The 20,443-nt window shown below is 48.5% G+C and overlaps 2 protein-coding genes across 6 annotated transcripts in view; one reads left to right on the forward strand and one right to left on the reverse strand.

Moving 5' to 3' along the window:
- Positions 1-20,443, forward strand: part of APH1B (aph-1 homolog B, gamma-secretase subunit) — a 55,092-nt gene that overhangs the window by 31,743 nt on the left and 2,906 nt on the right. For 2 of the 4 annotated variants that reach the window (XR_012120734.1, XR_012120735.1), the window contains exon 5: positions 15,561-15,688. The gene's annotated coding sequence lies outside the window, so the exon portion shown is untranslated. Of the gene's footprint in view, positions 1-333; positions 2,503-15,560; positions 15,689-20,443 lie in introns of those variants that run through there. The other 2 variants (XM_037004198.2, XM_037004204.2) reach the window with 2 other exon arrangements.
- The window catches only part of CA12 (carbonic anhydrase 12), a 51,918-nt gene continuing 37,395 nt past the window's right edge, over positions 5,921-20,443 (reverse strand). The window contains exons 8-11 of one of the 2 annotated variants that reach the window (XM_017666040.3): positions 19,478-19,604; positions 10,202-10,234; positions 9,277-9,364; positions 5,921-8,547 (exon numbers count right to left, since the gene is read on the reverse strand). In XM_017666040.3, coding sequence (XP_017521529.3) covers positions 8,478-8,547; positions 9,277-9,364; positions 10,202-10,234; positions 19,478-19,604 — 318 coding nt within the window. In that variant the 3' untranslated portion in view covers positions 5,921-8,477. The remainder of the gene's footprint in view (positions 8,548-9,276; positions 9,365-10,201; positions 10,235-19,477; positions 19,605-20,443) is intronic. The other variant, XM_037004195.2, reaches the window with a different exon arrangement.

The following is a 20,443-nucleotide window of genomic DNA, read 5'->3' on the forward strand; positions in this document are numbered from 1 at the left end:
CAGTATATATCCTATCAGCCCATTTTATTAAACATTAAAAAATGAACATAAAATATGCACACATACTCATAAAGGCTGGAAAGTTAAAACTAAATTGTCAACAGTGACTATTTTAGGAGTTAGGATTATGGGGGATTTTTGGCTTTATACATAATTCAAATATATATTTTTAATGAGCATATATTATTTATGGAACCAGACAAAACCATAATCTAAGCACTTCTATGATTTCTCATTTTCTCTACTAGAAAGTGTGCATCATTTGAGACCTTTCACAATCTGATCCCAACCACTTCTCCTGCCCCCTCCCCCCACTCTGTTCTGTCTTCCCAGATATTCTCAAAGCACATCCATGAGGCCTCTACTTCTGCTGGACTTTCACACCTTCAACCAGAAAACATCCTAATCTTACTTCAATGTCCTGCTCAGATGTCACCCTCTGTGGTATCTTTCTTTAGACTCAGAAAAGCAAGTGGTTTTCTCCGCTGTGATCCCTTAGTATATCTTTTTTTTTAAGCATATCTTTTCTAAATCAAGAAATAATTTACATACAATAAAATAAAATTTGAAGTGTTTTGACAAAGTGTACACCATGTAACCACCACCCTATTTCCTTTTCCCCAGATGGTTCCCTTGTGTACCTTCTAGTCAATCCATCCCACTTTCCACAGAGGCAACCAGTGCTTCCAACTTCAAACACCATAGATTAGTTTTGCTTCTTTTGAACTTCATTATAAATGGAATAACATAAAATGTACTCTCTTGTGTCTGACTTTTTTCACCCAACATAATTTTCTGTTTCATGCATGTTTTTGTGCATATCAATAATTTGCAACTTTTTGCTCAATAGTGTTCCATCTTATGAACATACAATTTGTTTAGCCTTTCTTTTGTTGATGGACACACAGCATTCTTCATACCACTCTTCTATATATTATGATAAGTGGTTTCTGTCTGTCTTCCCAAATGAGATTGTAGTACCAATGATCACTGAATATAGGAACTCTGTTGAAATCATGGTTGGATCCCCATCTCTTAATCTGTGCTTAGCAGACAATAGTTGCTCATTAAATCTTTGCTTTTGAATAAGGAGGTATGAGAAAGAAAGCCAGTTAGAAATTTCTTTGAATGATAGAAGAGAGAGAAAGGAAAATGCCATTTCCTTTACACATAACACTTCGGACACCGTATGTATGGTTTGTCCACAACAAGTAATTCTCCAGTTCTTGGTGGGCACTGACTGACTCTTCTACAATTTAACTCAGTTCTTACTCTGACTGCCAGAAGTTAGTACTGACCTGACAGGTAAAGGGCTCAATCCCACAAGACTGTCCTTCCAACACAATCGCAAGTCCCAGGTTGTCACCTGTACTTATGATCAACCAGTTATAAATTGTGGGTTCCTATGAATCCTTCCCTCAAGTCTAATAATTTGCTAAAACACCTTGCAAAACTCAGAGTAACATTTACTTACATTTACTGTCTTATTATAAAGGACATCACAAAGGATATAGAAGAACAGCCAGATAAAGAGGTACACAGGTAAAGGTATGGGGAAGGGGCACAAAGCTTCCATGCCCTCTTCAGATGTACCTCCCTCCCAGTACCTCAAGGTGTTGTGAACTCTTTGAACCCCATTGTTTAGGGTTGTTACAGTGTTCCATTAGGTAGGCATGATTGATTACATTATTGGCCATTGGTACTCAAACTCAACTCCCAGCCCCACCACCCCCCCGTTGGGGGTCAGGGTGCGGGGCTGAAAGTTCCAGGATCTAATCACATGGTTGGCTCCTCTAGAAACCAGCCCCCTGTCCTCTAAGCAGAGTGGCTTAAAGGGGCTTATTGTGAATAACATTTAGGAGATTTGTGGCAGGAACTGGGGACAAAGACCAAGTATATATTTATTTTCTCATAATATCACCGGAGATTAACCCAGATTTCAGGGAGTAGTGAGCTCTTGACCATGCTTGTTCTGCATAGGAAGGATACACCATGTTCAGGAAAACTTACCAAAAGGTTGTGTACCGGTAGTCGGGACAGAGAGACCGAGATGCACAAGGTCTGTTGTTGGATTCGAGGGGCTTGGGAAACTAGTTCAGCAGATGAACTAGCTGGTTATGTCACCCGCCTGACCAGAGCAGCCTTTGCTTCTCTCGGAGAAGCCAGACGACTCCGACATCACCAACATGGAGTTGTTCTCCAGAGGCCTCATTCTGCCCTTGAACCCCTGGTTCCTGCTTATTGTCTTCAGCGCAGGTAATTAAAAGTTAATTTTTGAAACAAGTGAACTCAAGCAGGAATAATGACTTTGACTTACAGTACCGAGAGGTCATAGCTGGACATGTGAATAGAGATCTCGCCCCTTCCTGGGCCCCTTGCCCACAGCGCAAGTCCCAGGGAGGGGTGCCGTAACGGGTCAGGCTTCTCCTAGATGGGCCCTGAGAGTAAGCCCTGAATGGAAATGCCAGGACGGGGCATGGTGTCATTCGGCCGTGTATGTGTGTGTGTGTGTGTGTGTGTGTGTGTGTGAGGGTTTGAGGGGCATGGAGGTGGGGCTGGGAGGGTTCTTTTACAGCTTTATTGAAGCATAATTGATGTAAGATAAATGGCACATATTTAAAGTGTAGAAACAGTTGTGACAGGTGTAGAGAAACCACAATTGAGATAATGAACATACCTATCACCTCAGTTTTTTGTACCCCTTTGTAATCCCTTCATCCCTCACCTCTTCTCCAGGCACTGATCTGCTTTCTGTCACTATAGTTTAGTCTGCATTTTTTAGATTTCATACAATTGACATTTTATAAATATATATATATATATATAGTATGTGCATGTATTCATCCCTTCTCCCCAGTTCAACCTTACTGAAAGAGAAAGTTCAATCAGTGTGTCGTTGGGAATTTGCTTTGCTGAATTTAGAGACAAGAGTAATGTCCCAGGAGCTGACTTGACTCCTGTGCCTACTCGCAGTTGGCATCCTTGGTTAGACGTTTCCTGAGCAGAGGCCAGGGTTCAGTGTTACCCAGCAGACAGCAGGCAGGAGGTTTTTGACTTCCCATAAATTGTTGGCACAAATGCCTTAGAGCCTTTAGCCTGTGGGATTTTGTGAGGCTGTGGCATGTTTAGGATAAGGAAGGTAAATTCTATTACAAGAAGGTGTTTCCACAGCCCTGGAGCTGTGGAGGATGGACCCCACACTGTCACTGAAGATCCTAGCACAGGGGAAGCTGTGTGATCTTAACTTAACTTAGAGTCAGGACCCTTGTTTAGTGTCCCACTGATAAGATGGGGCAATGCTCCTTCTTTCCCTGGGTTGCTGGACAATAGGGTGAAGCAGACAGGGGTATGCAAGTGGGAGGGAGGCATTGCTGAATCCCTGGGTGACTTGCAGTCATAATGACATGCTGACCTGGTTGCAATAATTTTTTTATGGTGAATACTTGTGTACCACAAAGCATCTCTGCCCAGTCATTTCATAATGAAAGGGCACAGGTGAGGCATGGGGACCCTCTTCTGTGGCATCGTCTGGGCCTCACACCTTCCCCCACACCCTGAGACGGTTGAATTGGAGTCAGAGGACCACGGAGGGCCATGTGCCCGTGTTGGGCTGTGTCCAGCATGGATGTGGATGGCAACCCCAAAACAGTGCCCTCTGCATCGGCGGCACCTCTGGGAGGTCTCATTTCCTCTTGTCAGTGGATTTCAAGACCTGTCCTCACACCATGAAGGAAGGCCACTTGTTCTAACACGAGTGACAGGGCACAACTAGCAGTTCCAGAGACACAGGGTGCAGGTGTTTGCCGCCTCTGGGCTGGCAGCTCTGGAAGTGGGGGAGACGCCTTGTCTGATGTCGGAATATTAGGGCTTCAAGGAGATCAGGAGGGGAGGTGGGGGCAGGAGGGGCAGCCAGCCCCTGGCACCTGGCCAGGATCCTGCAGTGAGGTCGCCCACAGCCGTCCAGGCATCCTCGCGCCCACAGCCCAAGCTCCCACAAAGGCACCAGGACACTCTAGGTAGGCTGGAGTCGCTACTGAGCACCAGGATCCCAGGGCGTGGCAAGGGGCTTGGCCAGCACAGGGAGGGCTGGGGGCCCCCATGGAGTAAGGGGAAGAGGTATGAGGAGAGGAGGAGCCGTGCCTGAGATCTGCCAGTCTCTTCCCCCGCCTGATTTTTCTGTCTGTCCTCTTTTCTTCCATCCTCCATATGCCCCTTTTGCATCCCCCGTTGTCTACCTCCCACCCCTCATCCCTCACCCACAAAGCTTACTGCTGGGACTATTTTTGTGTGAAAGTCCTCTAGGTTTGACCTTCCAAAGGGTATGTCAAAGGCAAAGGTTAGCATTCCATATCTGCACAGTGGCCACATGTAGCTACTGAGCACTTAGAATACAGTGAAACTGAGAACTTTGGTTTACTTTAGTTTATTTTAATAAATTTAAATGTAAAAGCTGATAATTGATTCAGTTATTTGGAAAACTTCAGTTGTCTGGATCAACTCAGGTATGTGAATCTGTTTTTCAACTGCAAATATTATGATATCAAAATACAGATAAAATATTTTCAGTGAAAATTTAGCATCTGAATCAAGATGTGCTGTAAGTGTAAAATACACCAGATTTTAAAGACTTACTACAGGAAAAAGAATGAAAATATATCAAAATATTGATCACATGTTTATATTATAGTATTTTGGATCTCTTGGGTTATATAAAATCTATTATTAAAATGAATGTCACTGGTTTCTTTTACCCCTTTTTATGGTATGGCTACTAGAACTCTAAAATGTTGCATGTCTCACATTGTATTTATTGTATTTCTGTGGGACTGTGCACGCTAAATTGCCCATTTAGCTGGGTTTAGATGAGGAGGTAATGGCCCAGCCCACGGAGGCTCAAGTCGCCTCTGCCGATGCGTGGCTCTCGCCGCCCCACTTCCCTGGTCCTCATCCCAGATGAATCGAGACCAGGGAGCGGGGAGAAAGGCCATGGAGAGACAAGGGGGAGGACCGCTGCTGCTCCGCGCCCCCTCCAGAAAGGGCCCCATTCAGCCCCGCCCCACCCGCAGGGCATTAGGAACAAGTGTGAGGAACCAGGGTTCTGCAGGGACTCTGCGCTGCTCCCCACCTGTCCTCGGCCTGGCAACTGGCTGTGACACCTGGACAGATGCCAGAGGGGGTGAACCGAAGAATCCTTGAGTGCCAGCCGAACAGACCGTCAGGACCTGGAGGGGTTTGTCATAGAAACATTACAAAGCCGGGCCTGCTGCTTTATCACCTCCTGGAGCAAAACCACCCTGGAACTGTTCACCTAGCTTGGTCCTAGGGTAACTGAAGTGAAAATTGGAAGTTTTCCTTAGTAACCCAAACAAACGGTGATGCTTACCTGTAAGCTTTACAGGACTTGCTCCTTTAGCAAGCCAGGATGTGAAATCTGGATGACAAAAGATTTATGGAGGCTGATAGCATGTTTTGCAAAAAGGATCCAAAATAAGGCAACAGTCAGGCAACCAAGAGAGGCTGCCAACCTGCTAGGTACAATACCTGGTAAAGTAAAAAGAGACAGACGTCTTTTCCCTCTGTCCATCTCACTTGGTTAGGAATGTCTCTTTCTTCTCTATCCATCTGTTCAAGTCGGACTTGGTCTCCGGGACGCAGCTCAGATCCCCCTTCCTCCCTGGTTACTCCAGACCTCCCAGCCTCTGTAATCAAGCAGCTGTATGAGCCCGGGGCTGCACACCCCATAGGCCTCCAGCCTCCGTGAAATGACTACGTGCATCTGTATGTTTTCCTCTGGAGCCAGGTTGTAAGACCTGCATGCAAATAACATGATTTGTTCTGATCAGCTACCTACCCCAGAGACAGGGAACTACAAAGTGCTTTTCCAATAGTAATGCTTGACCCTCACCTCCAAAAATCAGTCTGATGTGAAAAACATTTTATTTATAATTTCTCATATTTACAGAATATATCTTTGTTACAATCATTCTTACAATAAATACTAAACATGCTAAATGGACTGTCATCACAGGGGCACATGGTCCGTCAGAGGCACAGGGGCTGAGGGGTGCTGTAGACCCTGGTGCTCCCCGAGGGCCAGGCAGGAGCCTTCTGAGAGGTTAGTGAGTGGCAGACCAATTTAAGGTCTGAACTTGAAATGAAAATAATAGCTGTAATAGCCAAATAATACTACAGCAATCCTAGAATGTCTACTGAGGAAGCAGGTAAAGGTTTTTACTATTTTTACCAGACGATGCTAAAGAAACAGAACAGACTCAAGGTCTCCATTAGTGAGAAGCAAAGAAGCCAGAGCCTTCCCCATGCCCTCCCCCAGCCCGGGCCTCATCTTACCCGCCCCTGCCGCACACCCAGCACAGTGCCCGGGCCCTTCGGGGTGAGGGTGCGGCAGAGGAGGGCACACACCTCAGCCCCAGCGTCCCTTAGGAGGAGATGCTGTCGGCGGAGTGAGTGAGGACCTGAGGAAGAGCTGCTGAATTCCAGAGCTGGGTCCTGAAGAGCCCCATGAAGATCAGCAAGGAGCTGGCAGTGTGGATGCTTAGAGCCTCCTGCCTGCCTCCCTGGTGTTGTCCTGGCTCAGCTGTGAGAGCCAAGCGCCTGAGCTGTGCTGACGGAAAGACGGGCGGGAGAAACGCCATTGTTTTCACCACCTAGTTCGACCCCTTTTTTATAAACAGCCATTGTGCCAGGTAAAATGCGCTCTCTGTTCTCACAAAACTGTCCATCAGAGGTGTAGAACGCTTTTTGGAAGACAGTACTACAGCTCTAGAATAGTTTATGCAGTTTCTGATTGGCAACTTTGGGCCGAGGCCGAGAGCATCGCCTAATTCACCTTGCCTAGTCGTGAACATTGGCCCTGCTGTCATTTGATCAGCACCGGGTGTGCTAACGGCGAGGCCAGGACGCCACCCTAGGCTCCACGGCCACCCGAGTTCTCAGGCCCACACACATGTCCAGACTCCAGGAGGTCCTCTGTAACTCAGCCTCGCATCTCAGCTGTGAAGACATAGGCTTGCCATCACCACAAAGAGCTGTGCCGAGAGAAGGAAGCCGCCTCAGAGGGAGGAGCAGCAAGAAAAAGATGTTATAAAGAAATCTGTGCTTCAGGGGGACAGTCCATGCTGCCGATCTGATGCCGGGAGTTAGGAAGTCCACTGCGAGTGGTGAGGGGCTGGCCGTGGTGGCAGAGGAGGCTCCTTTCCAGCCATGGAGCTAACTGACCTCCACGGGGCTCCTACGTCTGTGGAAGGAGAATGGAGGCCCTAAGGCTTCTCACAGGACTTCTCGTCTTTGTGAGTTGGGAGGAAGACCGTGAAAAATCTTTGTAACATTCCATTATTACTGGGCTTAATACCACAATGCCAGCCCCTGCACAGATAACTTCCTGCTTTTATAGCTTGAAAATATTTGTTCACTCAACCACAACTCGACATCCTCAAAGTCAGAGAAGGAGGTAAGTTCCATCCAGGTTGATGGTAGGGACACCACAAAGGTGGCAGCAGTGAATTTTGGGCAAAAGAGACAAACTTCAATTATTTCGCTTCTGCCCATTTCCTCTAGCTTCAAAAGCAGTTTGGGTCGTCTCAGAACTCATGTCTACTCTAGGAGAGAGAAAGCAACAGTCCATTTTCAAGGAACAGCCTAATTATAAAATCTATGGAGTACAAAACATAACTGCCCCGCTGACCGGACGTTGGGCTCGGATTTAATCTGTCCTTCTCACACATATGGTTTGACACCTTCTGATTCCAATTCTAATTCCAAAGTGAGACTCTCATTCCCTAATGTCCACTCAGTGCATCTGATCCAAAGAACAGGACTTTGAAAAGGCCTGTACTCTATTTAAAAGAATATCTCTTGTTTTTGTTTTGTCCCTGACACTTTGACCCTCCTGTATCAATCTCCCCCGCCCCACTGCCAATCCCAGTTGTTAAGGTCAGACTAAACATTGTTAAGGTTCCTAAGGGCAGACTCCGTTTCCTGATAGCAGAAGGAAATCATAGAAAGACAACCCCCCTTCCCTGAGGAAAGAAACTGTGTATCAAAAGCAAAACCTAAGCAGAGAGTATACATTTTGGTGTGAAAGCTTGGACAAGAGGCAGAATTTCCAGGACACTTGAACCCACAGTCAAGTGAACCCCTGGATGAAAAGGTTTTCCGACCAATGACAGCCCCCAGTGGGTGATATGGCTTGTGCCCCCACAATCCAGACCACCTCATGGCCTCACACAGAGGAAGCTTGGAATTCCTGTCTCACGGAGAGCTCTCCCCCTCCCCGATCACACTGCAGATGGCCATGGCATCAGAATGTGGGGTGCCCAGCTGGAGACCCCACACAAGGGCCTAGGTGTTCTCAGGTTGAGCTCCAGAGAACCCTCAGCAATTTCAAGTGTCCAGGGCCCCACAGTGTGTAGTGTCCAAGGCAAAGTTCTTCCCAGGATGTGCCTAGGAGTGTGGGGGCCTCAGGCATGGGCCTCGGTCTCCATCTTGATGGCAGGTTTGTAAATGACTCCCTTGCTGTCATCTTTTTTGCTGACGGAATAAGAACACAGGAGTCTTGTTAGTCAAAGAGGAGAGAAGCAGAAAGCAGCCTAACTCAGCTACGGAATGAGGCAAGTTGTAGGGGTCAGAGTCCTCTCGGGGGCCTTCCCCTACTTCATTTGGTCTTGGGAGGGAATGGCCCCAAATAAAGCATTAACCACAACGGAACCAGTTCATTTTCCAACTGTTCTCTTTTAACACCTGACAATAGTAGATCTGCATTTTGAAGTTCTCATTACTGCATCTGCTCCAAACCTTTGACCCCATAATAGGGTTCCTGGCAACCTTTTTTTTCATACCAGGAAAAATAAACTAGATTTAGGAAAAACCAAAGGGCATTAATAGCAAATAAGAAATTGAGTTTTCTTTCATTTTCTCTTTTTGGATTCAGAGAAGAAAAACAAGATGTAAAGATCTTAGAAAGACAGCAGCCTTGCTGTTGTATAGAGGCAAATGGGATCCCCTGTCCCTCCAAAATCAAGAGACTTGTCCAAGGTTTTGGCAGTGGCAGCAAGGCCAGCAGACACACTTCCAAGTGTGAGCCTTGAATGACCAGCATCTCCTGCAAAGGAGGCCTGGGGCCGTGGTGTTTGGGAAAGAGCATTCCTAGTGTTGGTCCAGGTGCCAGGGGCTCTTCATTCTGCAGGCTGCCTTCCCAGACAAATAAACCCTCATGGACACATAAGTCCGCACTCACATTTTGAACCAAAACCAACTCACCTCTTCTTCCTTCTGAAAAGCCAAATGGTAACTGCCAGGACAATACAGACACCAAGAATGCCAGCCAGAGCCACTGCAAGGATGATGCCTGGTGAAGAGGCAGGGAATACACAGTACACACATTACGTTACGTCCTTTCCTTTCATCTCATCCCACGGCACATGGGAGGGAAGTCAAGTGACAGCTGCATAATCGTCCACAGAGAAGGGTAATTTCCCCATCTCTGTTCTCGGGTTCTGGCCTTTGGCTTAGCAGGACTGGCTGGAGTACTTAGAGGGGGCCATTTGCGAATTGCAGTGATTCTCCAGCAGGGGTTCTCAAACTCGCATCGGGGTCATCTGAAGAGCTTGTTTAAAATGTAGGCTTTTTTTGAGCCCCACCCACAGAGACTTTTTGAGGCCATCTGGAGTGGGCCCAAGAATCTGCATTTTTCACCAAACACTTCTAGGTGACGCCGATGTATGTGGTCTGTGAACCACACTTTGAGAAACCCTGGGCTACAGAATAAGAACTTACTCCATCTTTGTTTACTGGATTTCAGACCCATTGGAGTGCCTCTTTGTAAGCTTTGCCCCCAAGTTCCATGGCACAGTCCTAAGCAGTGCAAAACAATTGCTAACAACCTCCACATTGGGTTCAGGCACGATTTTGGCAATGGCTTCCCACCATGGCCAGCAGAAGGCCTTAGATAGGCTCTTGGAACGTACACATGCTGTAGAGTGATCAGGTCTTTCATTAGGAGAGCATTTGATTGGCAGTTCATCTCTGAATCAGAGTGACTTGACGGTAAGAACCACAGCAGAGAGAGGGCCAGGAGCCAGAGCGACAGCAAAGAGAAGCAGAAAGGAGGTTTCACAGGCCCAGATCACACTGAGAATCACAGCGATCACCCAGCTGCAGCATGCACGGCCGGCCGGCCACATACCCAGACTCAGTCCTGTGTACGTAAGGTCTTGCCCTTCAGAACGGGGAGGGAAAGATTGGAAATTAACCAAGTTAAACCATGGTGGATTTGACCTGTGTTTTCAGTGAGGCTCTACCTTTTGTTGGTTGGAGGTACGGGGCTTTGATGTAGACTGTCTGCGTGTGTTCGCTTTTGGCTCAGGGGCCTGATGAGGGAGAAGGAACTGCCCACCCAGGGAATTCACACTGTGACCCTCCTTCCAGTGCTCCTTTATCCAGCAGTCACTTTGCTCGGGCAACACTTCAGTTTTTAATGCAGCTTGGCCAAAGCGGAAGGTGAGGAAGGGCAAGAATCAGAGTCTACTTGGGCGGGTTGTTATCTGCTCCTCTGGCACCTACCCCTCTTCCTCCACAAGAACTTCCAGGTTGTGGCTGGCTGGAGCTGGCAGAGCTTTGTTGGAACCTGTCACTAGACTTCTGCCCATCCCAGTCCCGTCTCGTTGTCATGGTTTGGTTCTATTTTTGCTTTGGTCCCATGGACAGACTGGAGAAACCCCTCCACCACACCAGCATTCCTGCTCTGCTCCACGGAACCAGAGGATTATGGCTTCTGTCGGTGAGTTATTGTTGGCAATAAATGGGGGTACAGTAGTGGGGCTGAAATAGCCCCCAGCTATCTATTTTCAGTGAAACCCCATAGTCAGCCTGTAGGGACCTCCCTGGGGGAGGGTCATGGGTAAGTCCACCTTCTTGAGTAAGACAGAGGAGCTCAGTCATGAAGCCCCCTGGGTCACCCCAGCCTGCTGCTTCCACGTTCTCAGAGCTACTCTCCATTCTTCCAATCAGGTCTTCATCTAAAGCAAGTCTCTGTCATACACACTCTCTTTCTGTTATACACACCCTCTCAGGACAAACTTAGCATGTGTGTGAGTGTGTGCGTGCATGTGTGTGTGTGTTGGGGGAGTGCAGTGTTTGTTCCAGTTCACACTGGAAGCCAGTGCTGTACAGATGGCGGTCATCAGACCGCCACTCGGGAGAGCCTGTGCCCACAGAGCCCGCTGTGGTGACAGGGACCCCGGGAGAGCCCTGACCGAGGGTGAGGTGCCAGCAGAGGGCAGGGACTCACCCCTGGAGCACGTGACACTACGAGGAACCAGGCCCGAGACTGCAGGAAGAGGTTTTGCTCACTGCCTTCTCTGTCAGGTGGCCAGAGTCTGGCTGATTTTTGTGGAGCCAGCAGCCCTGTGTCCTTTACCTCCTTGCCCCCTTCCACAGTTTCACAGTGAGTGTGCATCCTCTCAAGTCCACGGCTGGCCCCCAGGAGTCCCTGGCCTGGCTTCCCCAGGTGGCCCTGGGCTGTCGTGAGGATGATCAGGAGCGGCCCACAAAGGCCAGGGTGCCTGTTCTTTCTGTTCTTCATGGCCACCAGCAGCCCATGGCCCCACAAGTGGCAGAGAGAGTGGCTCCCTGGCCTGATTCCCTGCCCCAGGCCCCTTCTTGTACCCCGAACACAAGGACCAGGCTGTGGCTCAGGACGTGAGCCTGCCCCTGGGGAGTGTCAAGTGTTTGTGCAGCACACACTCCCTGCCTGGCCTGTGGTCTCTGCACACTGTAATTTGGTATTTTAGGTTTTTTAAAGGTACCTAGAGGTGACCAAGGCCTTTAGGATCTTAGAAACAACAACACCCAAACAAAACCCCAACTAGTCATGATGTCTTTTCCAGTCCTTTGATGAAATACACTTTTGTCCTTTGTTCCTAAAGCTGCAGATGCTTGTGGTACCAACCACATAAGACTATTCCTAGGAAGCCTAGCCAGTGGCTAAGCTGTCCAAACTGGACAGTTTCTAAAGTGGTTGCTTTCACGGTTGCCTCAGGCATCCCGAGAGCCACACAGCCTGCAGAGAGCTGAGCAGCACCCCTGGGGCTGCAGGAGGCGCCCGCATGCCATGGTCTCAGGGAGCTGAGCGAAGTCTGCAGAAGCAAGGCCCCCCGGGTTGGGACTTTTCTCAAGAGTACACGGCCCAGCTTCGTAGCTTATCTGGAGGAAGAGTACAGCTCCCCTGGTTCGCTAAGCGAGGCCCTTTAAACAACAGCCTAATTTAATCCAGGGCTCTAACCTGGGTTCCTTGGCCCTGGATGACCACTTGTCAGGGCCTACCTAAGTTGCTTGTCCCTGGTAACAAGGACAATGGACCAAGAAACCACGAAAACAAGGAAAGCCCCAGAGTCTGGGACAGACGCTGCTCGGCCAAGACTTTGATGCAGCAAAACAAAGCAGCCTGACTGAGCAAGCAAAGAGCACAAGCCACTGAGAAGAGTGGCAGCAAGGGTGTCACCCCACTAGAAGGCTGCCCCTCAGGAAGCCCCGGGCAGGAAGATGTTGGCATGTCACCCTGCCAGTTGAGACAGCACCGGCCATCGGATGAAGGGCTTCTCTGGGGAGCAGGGGCTGCAGACTGCAGGGCTTGGGGCCCGCTGGGGGCAGATGCCAAGGCACCTGCTACCTGAAGGGAGCAGGGAGGTCAGGGGGATTTCCAGGGCTCAGGAGAGCTGCTGGGGCAACGGGAGAACTAGAGCCCAGAGAGGGAAGCCAGAGCCTGCATCACAGCGGGGCCTCGGGCACGTTGTCAGAACAGGCACCAAACAGGTGCAGGGAGGAGCCAGAGAAACTCGCAGATTAAACAAAGAAAGGGTGTGGCTTTAAAGGCAAATAAGAAAGACACTTCCCCCAGAAGAACAATGGGACAGACAGGAGGAATGGAGACAGGCTGGTTGACAGAGAGGGCCCACGACAGCCACTGATGAGGACACAACGGAAGGGCTCCTGAGCTGGCTGGTAAGAGCATGCACACCGTGCAGACATGGGAGAGCAAGCTGCCTGCTCTCCATAAAGTGCTCCGGTGTGTGTCGCGGTGAGCAGAGACAAGCAGTACAACACACAGAAGGAAATGACGCAGATACAGAACTCGACTGTCACTTGTCTGGCCAGGAAGGTAGCTCTGCAAGCTGCTTGCCGCAAGGGCCTCGCTGCCTGCTCTGGCTGGCTCAGGGGCCGCGTCTTCCTCTGGCATCTTCCTTGACCCAGGGGTGCTTGCTTAACTGCTGCTGCGGTCTGCTGAAGCCTCAAGTGCAAACAGGAAAGCCCAGCGGGAGCAACAAGAGCCTTATTTACACAGCTTGTGGTTCCTGAAACAAGTCTAGCATTTTCTAGGTCTATTTGCAATTCTGTTTATTCAAACAATTTTGAATTAAAAGGGATACAATCTTTTTCCTTTCCAAGTATTAAAGTATGGACTGTTTTGGTAGGTGACATGTTAGTTACATGGTGATTTCATATACATACATATGTGCCTGTGTGTGTGTGTGTGTGTGTGTGTGTATGTATGTAATGTATTTAGCAGTCTCTGGTCTTGTAAAAGAGGGAGGGAGAATGTGGGTTTAGCAGGGATTTGACAGTTTAAATACATAAAATCCAGTGTCAGGTGATCAAAACTCTTATTATTGTACTGAACACAAGTCATAGACTCAAGTAACTGAAATGCTCTGGGAAGAGAAGCAAGAAAGGTGCCCCCAATAAACCACAGGACATAACTATCTTTGGAGGACATATTTAACTGGGGAGTTTTCCTTACTGACATTATGGAACCCCATAAAGAAATAATTTCTACAAATAAATCTGCTGAAAAGATAAAACGAGGGAACTGGTTTTCTATAACCATGCTGGGGACTGTGGCTCTGCGTTCCAGACTGCAGGAAGGCAGCTGTGGAGGAGGAAGCCCCACAGCCGCGAGGGGTCTGCATCCCGGGGCGGCAGGTGTGGGTTCCGGTGCCCACACCGAGTGCCTGCATGCCCAGCTCCCTTCGGAGGCCAGGCTGTCTGTGCTCAAGGGACGATGGTGTGGGACTGGCCCTTTATCCCTGTCAGAAAGCCTGGCAGCATCTCGGGGCAGCTCCCTCCCAGACCTTCAAAACTTGACAGCTAAGTCTGATCTTTAACTTCTCTTAAACAAAAAGATTGATTTTAATGCTGTTGGCAATGGATAACAAAGCAAAATACGACTTAATACAACTAAAATCTGACAACTGGTCAGGCTTAGGTTCAAATCATTCTGCAGAGAAGACACTGGTGAAGGGAGAAGAAGGGAGACAAGTCGGCTACATTCTTTTAAATGTATAATAAGCACCAGGCACAGCAAGTGTGTAAGATGCCCATCATCTCTGTCCTGTAGGGGCTTGTAGTGTGTGGATAGTGGACTATTTTTGGTGACAAATCATTACTCTCCAGTGTGCTAAGAGCCATTAACAGAGATGAGCAAGAGGAACACTTCTGGAAGATGTGATTAGAGGTGGGTCTTGAAAGAATTTTCCAGGTGGAAGAGGTGAGGGGCATCCCAGACAAAAGGGACAGTGTGTGCAAAAGTCAAAAGTGTATGCACGTGAAAGCACCTGCCATGTTAAGAGACGCCGCACAGGGCATGGATGGGTGCCGGGAGAAGAAATGCTGGGAATATCAGCTGGGGCCGCCTCACAAAGGGTGCTTCCAGTGTTCTGCCCAACCCCTTTTCCTGCTGTCTTTCCCAAACATGCTCAGCTTTGTGCCAGAAGCTTGCTGTTAAGAGCAAAATAGCATCCATGTGGGGTTTCTGCTCCCCTGGGGCCTCACGTGGGGTGTGCTCAGGAAACATGTGGTGTGGTGAATTGCATTAGACTCAGATGCGTCTAGGACTTCGTTTAGCTCACTTGGCAATTACTCCTGACTCTTTGGCCCTCTGCAGTCATCGGGAATTTGAAGATGAGAACTCCTCTGGTTTTTCACTTGGATAGTTTGGAAGAATTGATAATTCTTTTCCATCTAATAGATTTTATTTTTAAATAGGAACTTTTAGAAACACAAAGTCCATGACCGCAAAGCATACCTTTTAGTCTCAAAAAATTGGATAATTAGCCATTAGCTTTGTAAGATTTTTTTTCTATCTCTTTTTTTAACAGTTTTATAAAACTGCTCAGATTCTAATCGTGCTGGCCCGCAGATGCACCATGGGAGAAAGCTCTGCCCCCCACTGTCCTGTGCTCAGTGTGCCTTAGCTGGCTCGGCCTCTGCGGCAGGTGACAAGCAGGTGCTCAGAGCAGGCCCGCTGTACACATGATTAGGAAACTTTTTGGCTTCTTCCCATCCCTCCAGTTTCCCTTGGCCTGACATGTTGAAAAGAGGGCTAGATAACATTAGTATTTAGGTCCGATGGGCTCTTGCTTTATTATCAGTCACCATCTGGACTCAGTGTTGGTGTCTTTGGCTAGAAAGAGGTTACCTTGAAGGAACCAAGAGTCGGACCCTGGACTGTACGTCTGCATCTGCCGTCTTTCTCTTTCCTCCCGTAGGGCATCGGACTCCTGTGGGAGCCGGATGGTCCCAGGACGTGTCCCCCTTGCTGGGACCCCACCTTGAGGACTATGAGTCCTGCTTCCCCTCTTCAGCTCAAGTCTTCCACTTGCGCTACAGTAAAGAGGTATTTTTTACGAGCTGAAAAAAGTGCCTGGCGTGACTTTCACCTCTCCACAAAGAGTGAGCATTTTGACCCAAGGCAACAAGAAACAGACATTCAAAGGGAGGGGGGAGAAAGAGGAGGGGATTCTGAAGCAAGTCAGTCCCGGAGGAGCACCCAGACCCCCTCCTGAAGGGACTTGGATCACTTTTCTTACAGGCGATAACTTTCTCTCAACCACGTCTCTTAGTCTTGGACATACCCAATTATATAGAAAGAACATATACAGTTGGCCCTTGACCCACATGGGTATGGGTCCACTTACATGCAGGTTTTTTTCAGTAACTATATTGGAAATTTTTTTATTTGTGACCACCTGAAAAACCATTTTTCTTTTCTCTAGTTTCCCTGTAAGAATACAGTATGTAATACATGTACAAATTATGTGTTAATTGACAGTCTGTGTTTATCAGTAAGGCTTCCTGTCAACGGTGGGCTATTAAAAGTTACGTCTCAGAGGAATCAAAAGTTTATAAGCAGGTTTTGTACTGCTTGGGGGGCCAGTTCCCCTGACCCTTGCATTGTTCAAGCGTCAATTGTGCTCAGATTCTAAAGGAAGACGGAGAACAGGGTTTCTTTTGGGTTTGGTTATTCTACCCAACCTTCTTGTTTCAGGGGTGATCAGATAGAGACTGAAAATTTCATGCTATAATAAAGACCAGGGCATGTGATGTAAACTTTAGAGTCCTGCAATATGAGTGAAAAATATCAGTCCGGGCCTAGCAAAGTCATTGCGCAATCCCTGGGGCAGTGGTTCTCCATTGGGGGCCATTTTGCTCACCCCCCCCCTTCCCCAGAGACATCTGGCAACATCTGGAGGCATTTTGGGCTTTTCCAAGTGGGGGGCCGCTGTGGCATCTAGTGGCAAGAGGCCAAGCATTTTGTTTAGGCTACGGTGCACAGGACAGCTCTGCACCCCAGCAGGAACGACCCAGCCCAAAGTGTCAGTGGTGCCAAGGGTGAGTTGCCCTCGGGTTGTCATAGTCAAACTATCCTCTTCTTAAGAACAGACCAAGTTCCTTATTCCTTTTCTAGGCACAGTTGAGGAGAAAGCAGGGTCAAGTTAGACAGTTCGGTCCCAACTGTTCCAATTGTTCCAAATTGGTTAAACCTCAGATCCTCCTCTCAAAGCCCGTGAGCTTTCTCTCCTAGATGATTTCCTTAACATTACTTTTCTCATGGCAAAATTTTCAAACTCCAGAGTTCCTGCTAACTTCCAGAGAAAACCCTGAATAAACCAGGCCCTAATTACAAACAGGCCTCAGTGGAAAAGCATACACATAATTGAGTCAAAACTGCTTAAGGTTCACGCTGACAAACTTCCCCTCAGAACCAGAAACCCGTGTCACAGTGTGAGGCCGGCCCTGAGTCGGTGTGAGAGGGCCTGGGCGAATGCAGGCGCCCCTCTTAGGGGTGAGGTTTGAGGCTCATTTCTTTGGGGCTGCCTCCTCGTTGGTCCTTGGGAAACAGCCCCATTTGCTACTTGCTTCTTTGGGAAGTGGGATGGAGATGATAATTCTGGCCAAGTTTCCATAATCAGCCTCCACTGAACAGGTTTGCCTTGGACGGCCATGGATTCTCACTCCAGGGAGAGCTGGGGGCTGCCTGTGCTCTTGGACGTAGTAGCTCTGGGTGAACCGTGCAGGAGGGCAATGGCAAAGCTGCATGTGGGCTTGGCTCTGGAGGCCCCAAGCTGGGAGTGAGTCGGGGCTTCTGCTCAGAGGCCCCTCAGGCTCCCGCAGGCAGACTGGGAGGGTCTATGGAAGCGCTCTGCCAAAGCCTGACAGCACTGCCCACTCTATAAGCGCCAACTTAGACCCGAGCTGGTCTAAGAAAATGGTCAGTTATTCCCAGTGCCTCAGCCCATTGTTACAGGTGGGACAACTTTTTGGCTGTCAGACTAAGTTCCTGCATGGATTTTTTCTGATCCTCTGTAACTGCCCTAAAACAGTGTCCTCGCAACGTAAATTCAGGATGGACAGTTGTTAATGTCCACTTAGAATCATAACATGTTAGCACTGAAAATACGTGAGCTAACCTAGTCCAACCTGTCATTTTATGGCCGAGGAATCCAAGCCAAAGAAGGAACATGATTTGCCCGCATCATACAGCCAGGAGGAAACAAAGCAAGGCCTTAAACCTCCTGAGATCTCCTGACTGTAGGGGAGCACCCGTCACCCTATCCCCTGTGACCTCTCTGGCCTGCTCAACTGAACAGAGCTTATTATTCTCCTTGAATTATAAGCAAACTTCTACCTGATTTATGTAGGCAAAGTCCCTTATCTATAGGCAGAGTTTTATGTATTATATTTCATATAAGAGTTGAAGTATTTCCATTTAACCCTTGATTACTACATACTCCATTTTGAAGAACAGGAAAGGAGAGTTATATCCAGAAGAGATCATAAAGTGATAATTCTGGACATTTGAGGCATTTCCTAGAAAAGAAGTTGGTGGTCATCATCCTATACATCCTCAGTTCTTAGGAAGGGTCATTGTTTAGGCTCAGTTTTCAGTTAAGAAAATGAAGAAAAGAGGGAAATTACCTTGAGCAGTAAAATCTGACAAGGAGAACATGAAAGATAAATTTGTGAGCATTTCTTGATTAAGTAACTGACAGAGAAGAACGTAATTCTGGCCATATGTATGTTCAGAAGGGCATTTTTTAAAGCTTCTGACAAAAGCTTTGAAATTCAATCTTCATATGTTCAACAAAGCTTAGTAGGTGACAGTTGTAATCTCAAGCAAAGGAAAGGAACCAAAAAGGTGCACCAAGTGAGATAAGGCGAGCTGATTCTCTGACAGGTGGGTTAATAGGGTCATCTTCTAACATGAACACCTGCCCGGTTTGGTCACACACTTGTGCATGTAAGGGGATAAAGTGGAACTTGCACAGGCCTGCCCTGCTTCTGGCCCCTTGAGATTGCCATATGGGGAGCGGCTCAAGAAACTACAGCGAGAAGGTAAACTAGGACATGTGAAGAAAAGTATGGGCCCCAAGAGAGCGCCCTTACCCATCTCCCTAGACCCCCAGCTTCTAGCAGTACTGACATAGGTACTGAGCAAGTAAAGATGTTCAGTGTCCTTCTGGGGAGTTACGGTTATGGTTTTAAAAGGAAGAACTGAGTTTTCACAAAGTCAGGAATAAACTGAACTATTAAGCTGCATTCAGTGTAGGTCCCGTGTGCCTGAGTTTACGCGCGCTCCAGGGAGACGAGACAAAAAGGCAAAGCACGCAGGCGCTGTCCTGCCTGATAAGCCCCTTAGAACATGAGCTGCTTGGGACCACGGACGTGAGTTATGCCCACTGTCTGAAACCTTGTACAGGAGCTTCCCTGGACATTGGTGGTGCTGATGGCAAAGCCAAGGATGGGTCTTGATGCCAAGAAAGCCTAGGATAAGAAGGCAAGAGTTGCATCTCATGACAAGGGTCCTAAATGTGTCTTAGGAGAAGGGGTAGTTCTCCAAAGTGCAGATGTCCCTTGAACACCCTCTTTCCCCCATCGGTGGGCAGCTCCTGGACTAGGGAGAGCTCTGGTCATGCACCTGCAGGCCCTGGTTGTGCTTCCCTGAAGGGAGACCTCGGCACACCACACACAATAGCTCCTCACATACCCTGGTACCCTTGGCAGCCAGAGTGCTCTTAACCCACCTCCTCAGGGCACTGGAGACAAAGCCCAAGGGCAGGGCACCTAACTTCACACAAAACCCACATCTGGGCACCACACTGCCCATACGCACTGATCGCCTCACCTTGCCGGAAGGAGACATACACCAGCCTCTCATCAAACTTCTGGACCTGCCGAAAGTTGTTGACCATTTCCCTGGGGGACGGGTCATCCATGTGTGTGCAGTACAGAGCTGTCTCCAAAGCCAGCAGCTGCAAGGGGAGGAGCAGAGATGTGCCCCACGGGCTGAGTGACGCTCCCTCAAGGGGCAGAGACTGCCAGCTCTCATGTCCAGGTACTTGGCAGGAGACACATTAGAGAGTAGTGGGGAAGTCAGAGAACTGCTCCCCCTCCCACTGAGTGGGTGCCTGGGTACCGGGGGCCTGGTCTGTCTTCCCACCTCCCAAGGCTCGGGGGTAGGGTCCTGCTTTTAGCTCCTGACTATGCCTGAAATCTACCCTCCAGGGAGGGAAACCTGCGGTGGCAGAGCAGCAGAGAATACATTCCTCTCAGGAACCTGGTTTCAGATGCATCGCTAAATCAGAGGGGTGTGGGTTTATTCTAATAATTTCATCAGGAGGAACAAAAAGATGGAAGCAAGAGTTTCACAGGTCATCTGACTACTAGTTCCCTGGCATTTTTCATACACCCACATAGATTATATAATCTGTTTGCAAGGCAGTTTCTGGGTTAGGATGTTACTGCTTCCCCACACATTTCATCTCTTGATTCATCACATCTTTATTCCTGCCCGCCTACTTGCTGCCATTTATCTAGGTCCCTCGGATCAGTAGCTCAGAGTGAAAATGAAGGAGTAACAGGGAGGGCTATTCTGCACTCATGAAGAGGGGTGGGGGCGCGGGGTGGGCCATGAGCCAGGATGCAGCAGTGCCCCGGCCCTGTCTCCTGCACAGCTGAGGAGCTTAGGGACGGGCGGTGGCCTGGAGCTCAGGTCTGACTTTAGGTCTTAGTTTTGTCACTAGCCAGCGGGGGATCCCACAGGTTTTCTCAACTCTCTGTCACTTTCATCACCTGTAAAATGAGAGGGTTA

The sequence above is a fragment of the Manis javanica genome, chromosome 8 (genome assembly GCF_040802235.1).
Source record: "Manis javanica isolate MJ-LG chromosome 8, MJ_LKY, whole genome shotgun sequence".
Taxonomy (NCBI): Eukaryota; Metazoa; Chordata; class Mammalia; order Pholidota; family Manidae; genus Manis; species Manis javanica.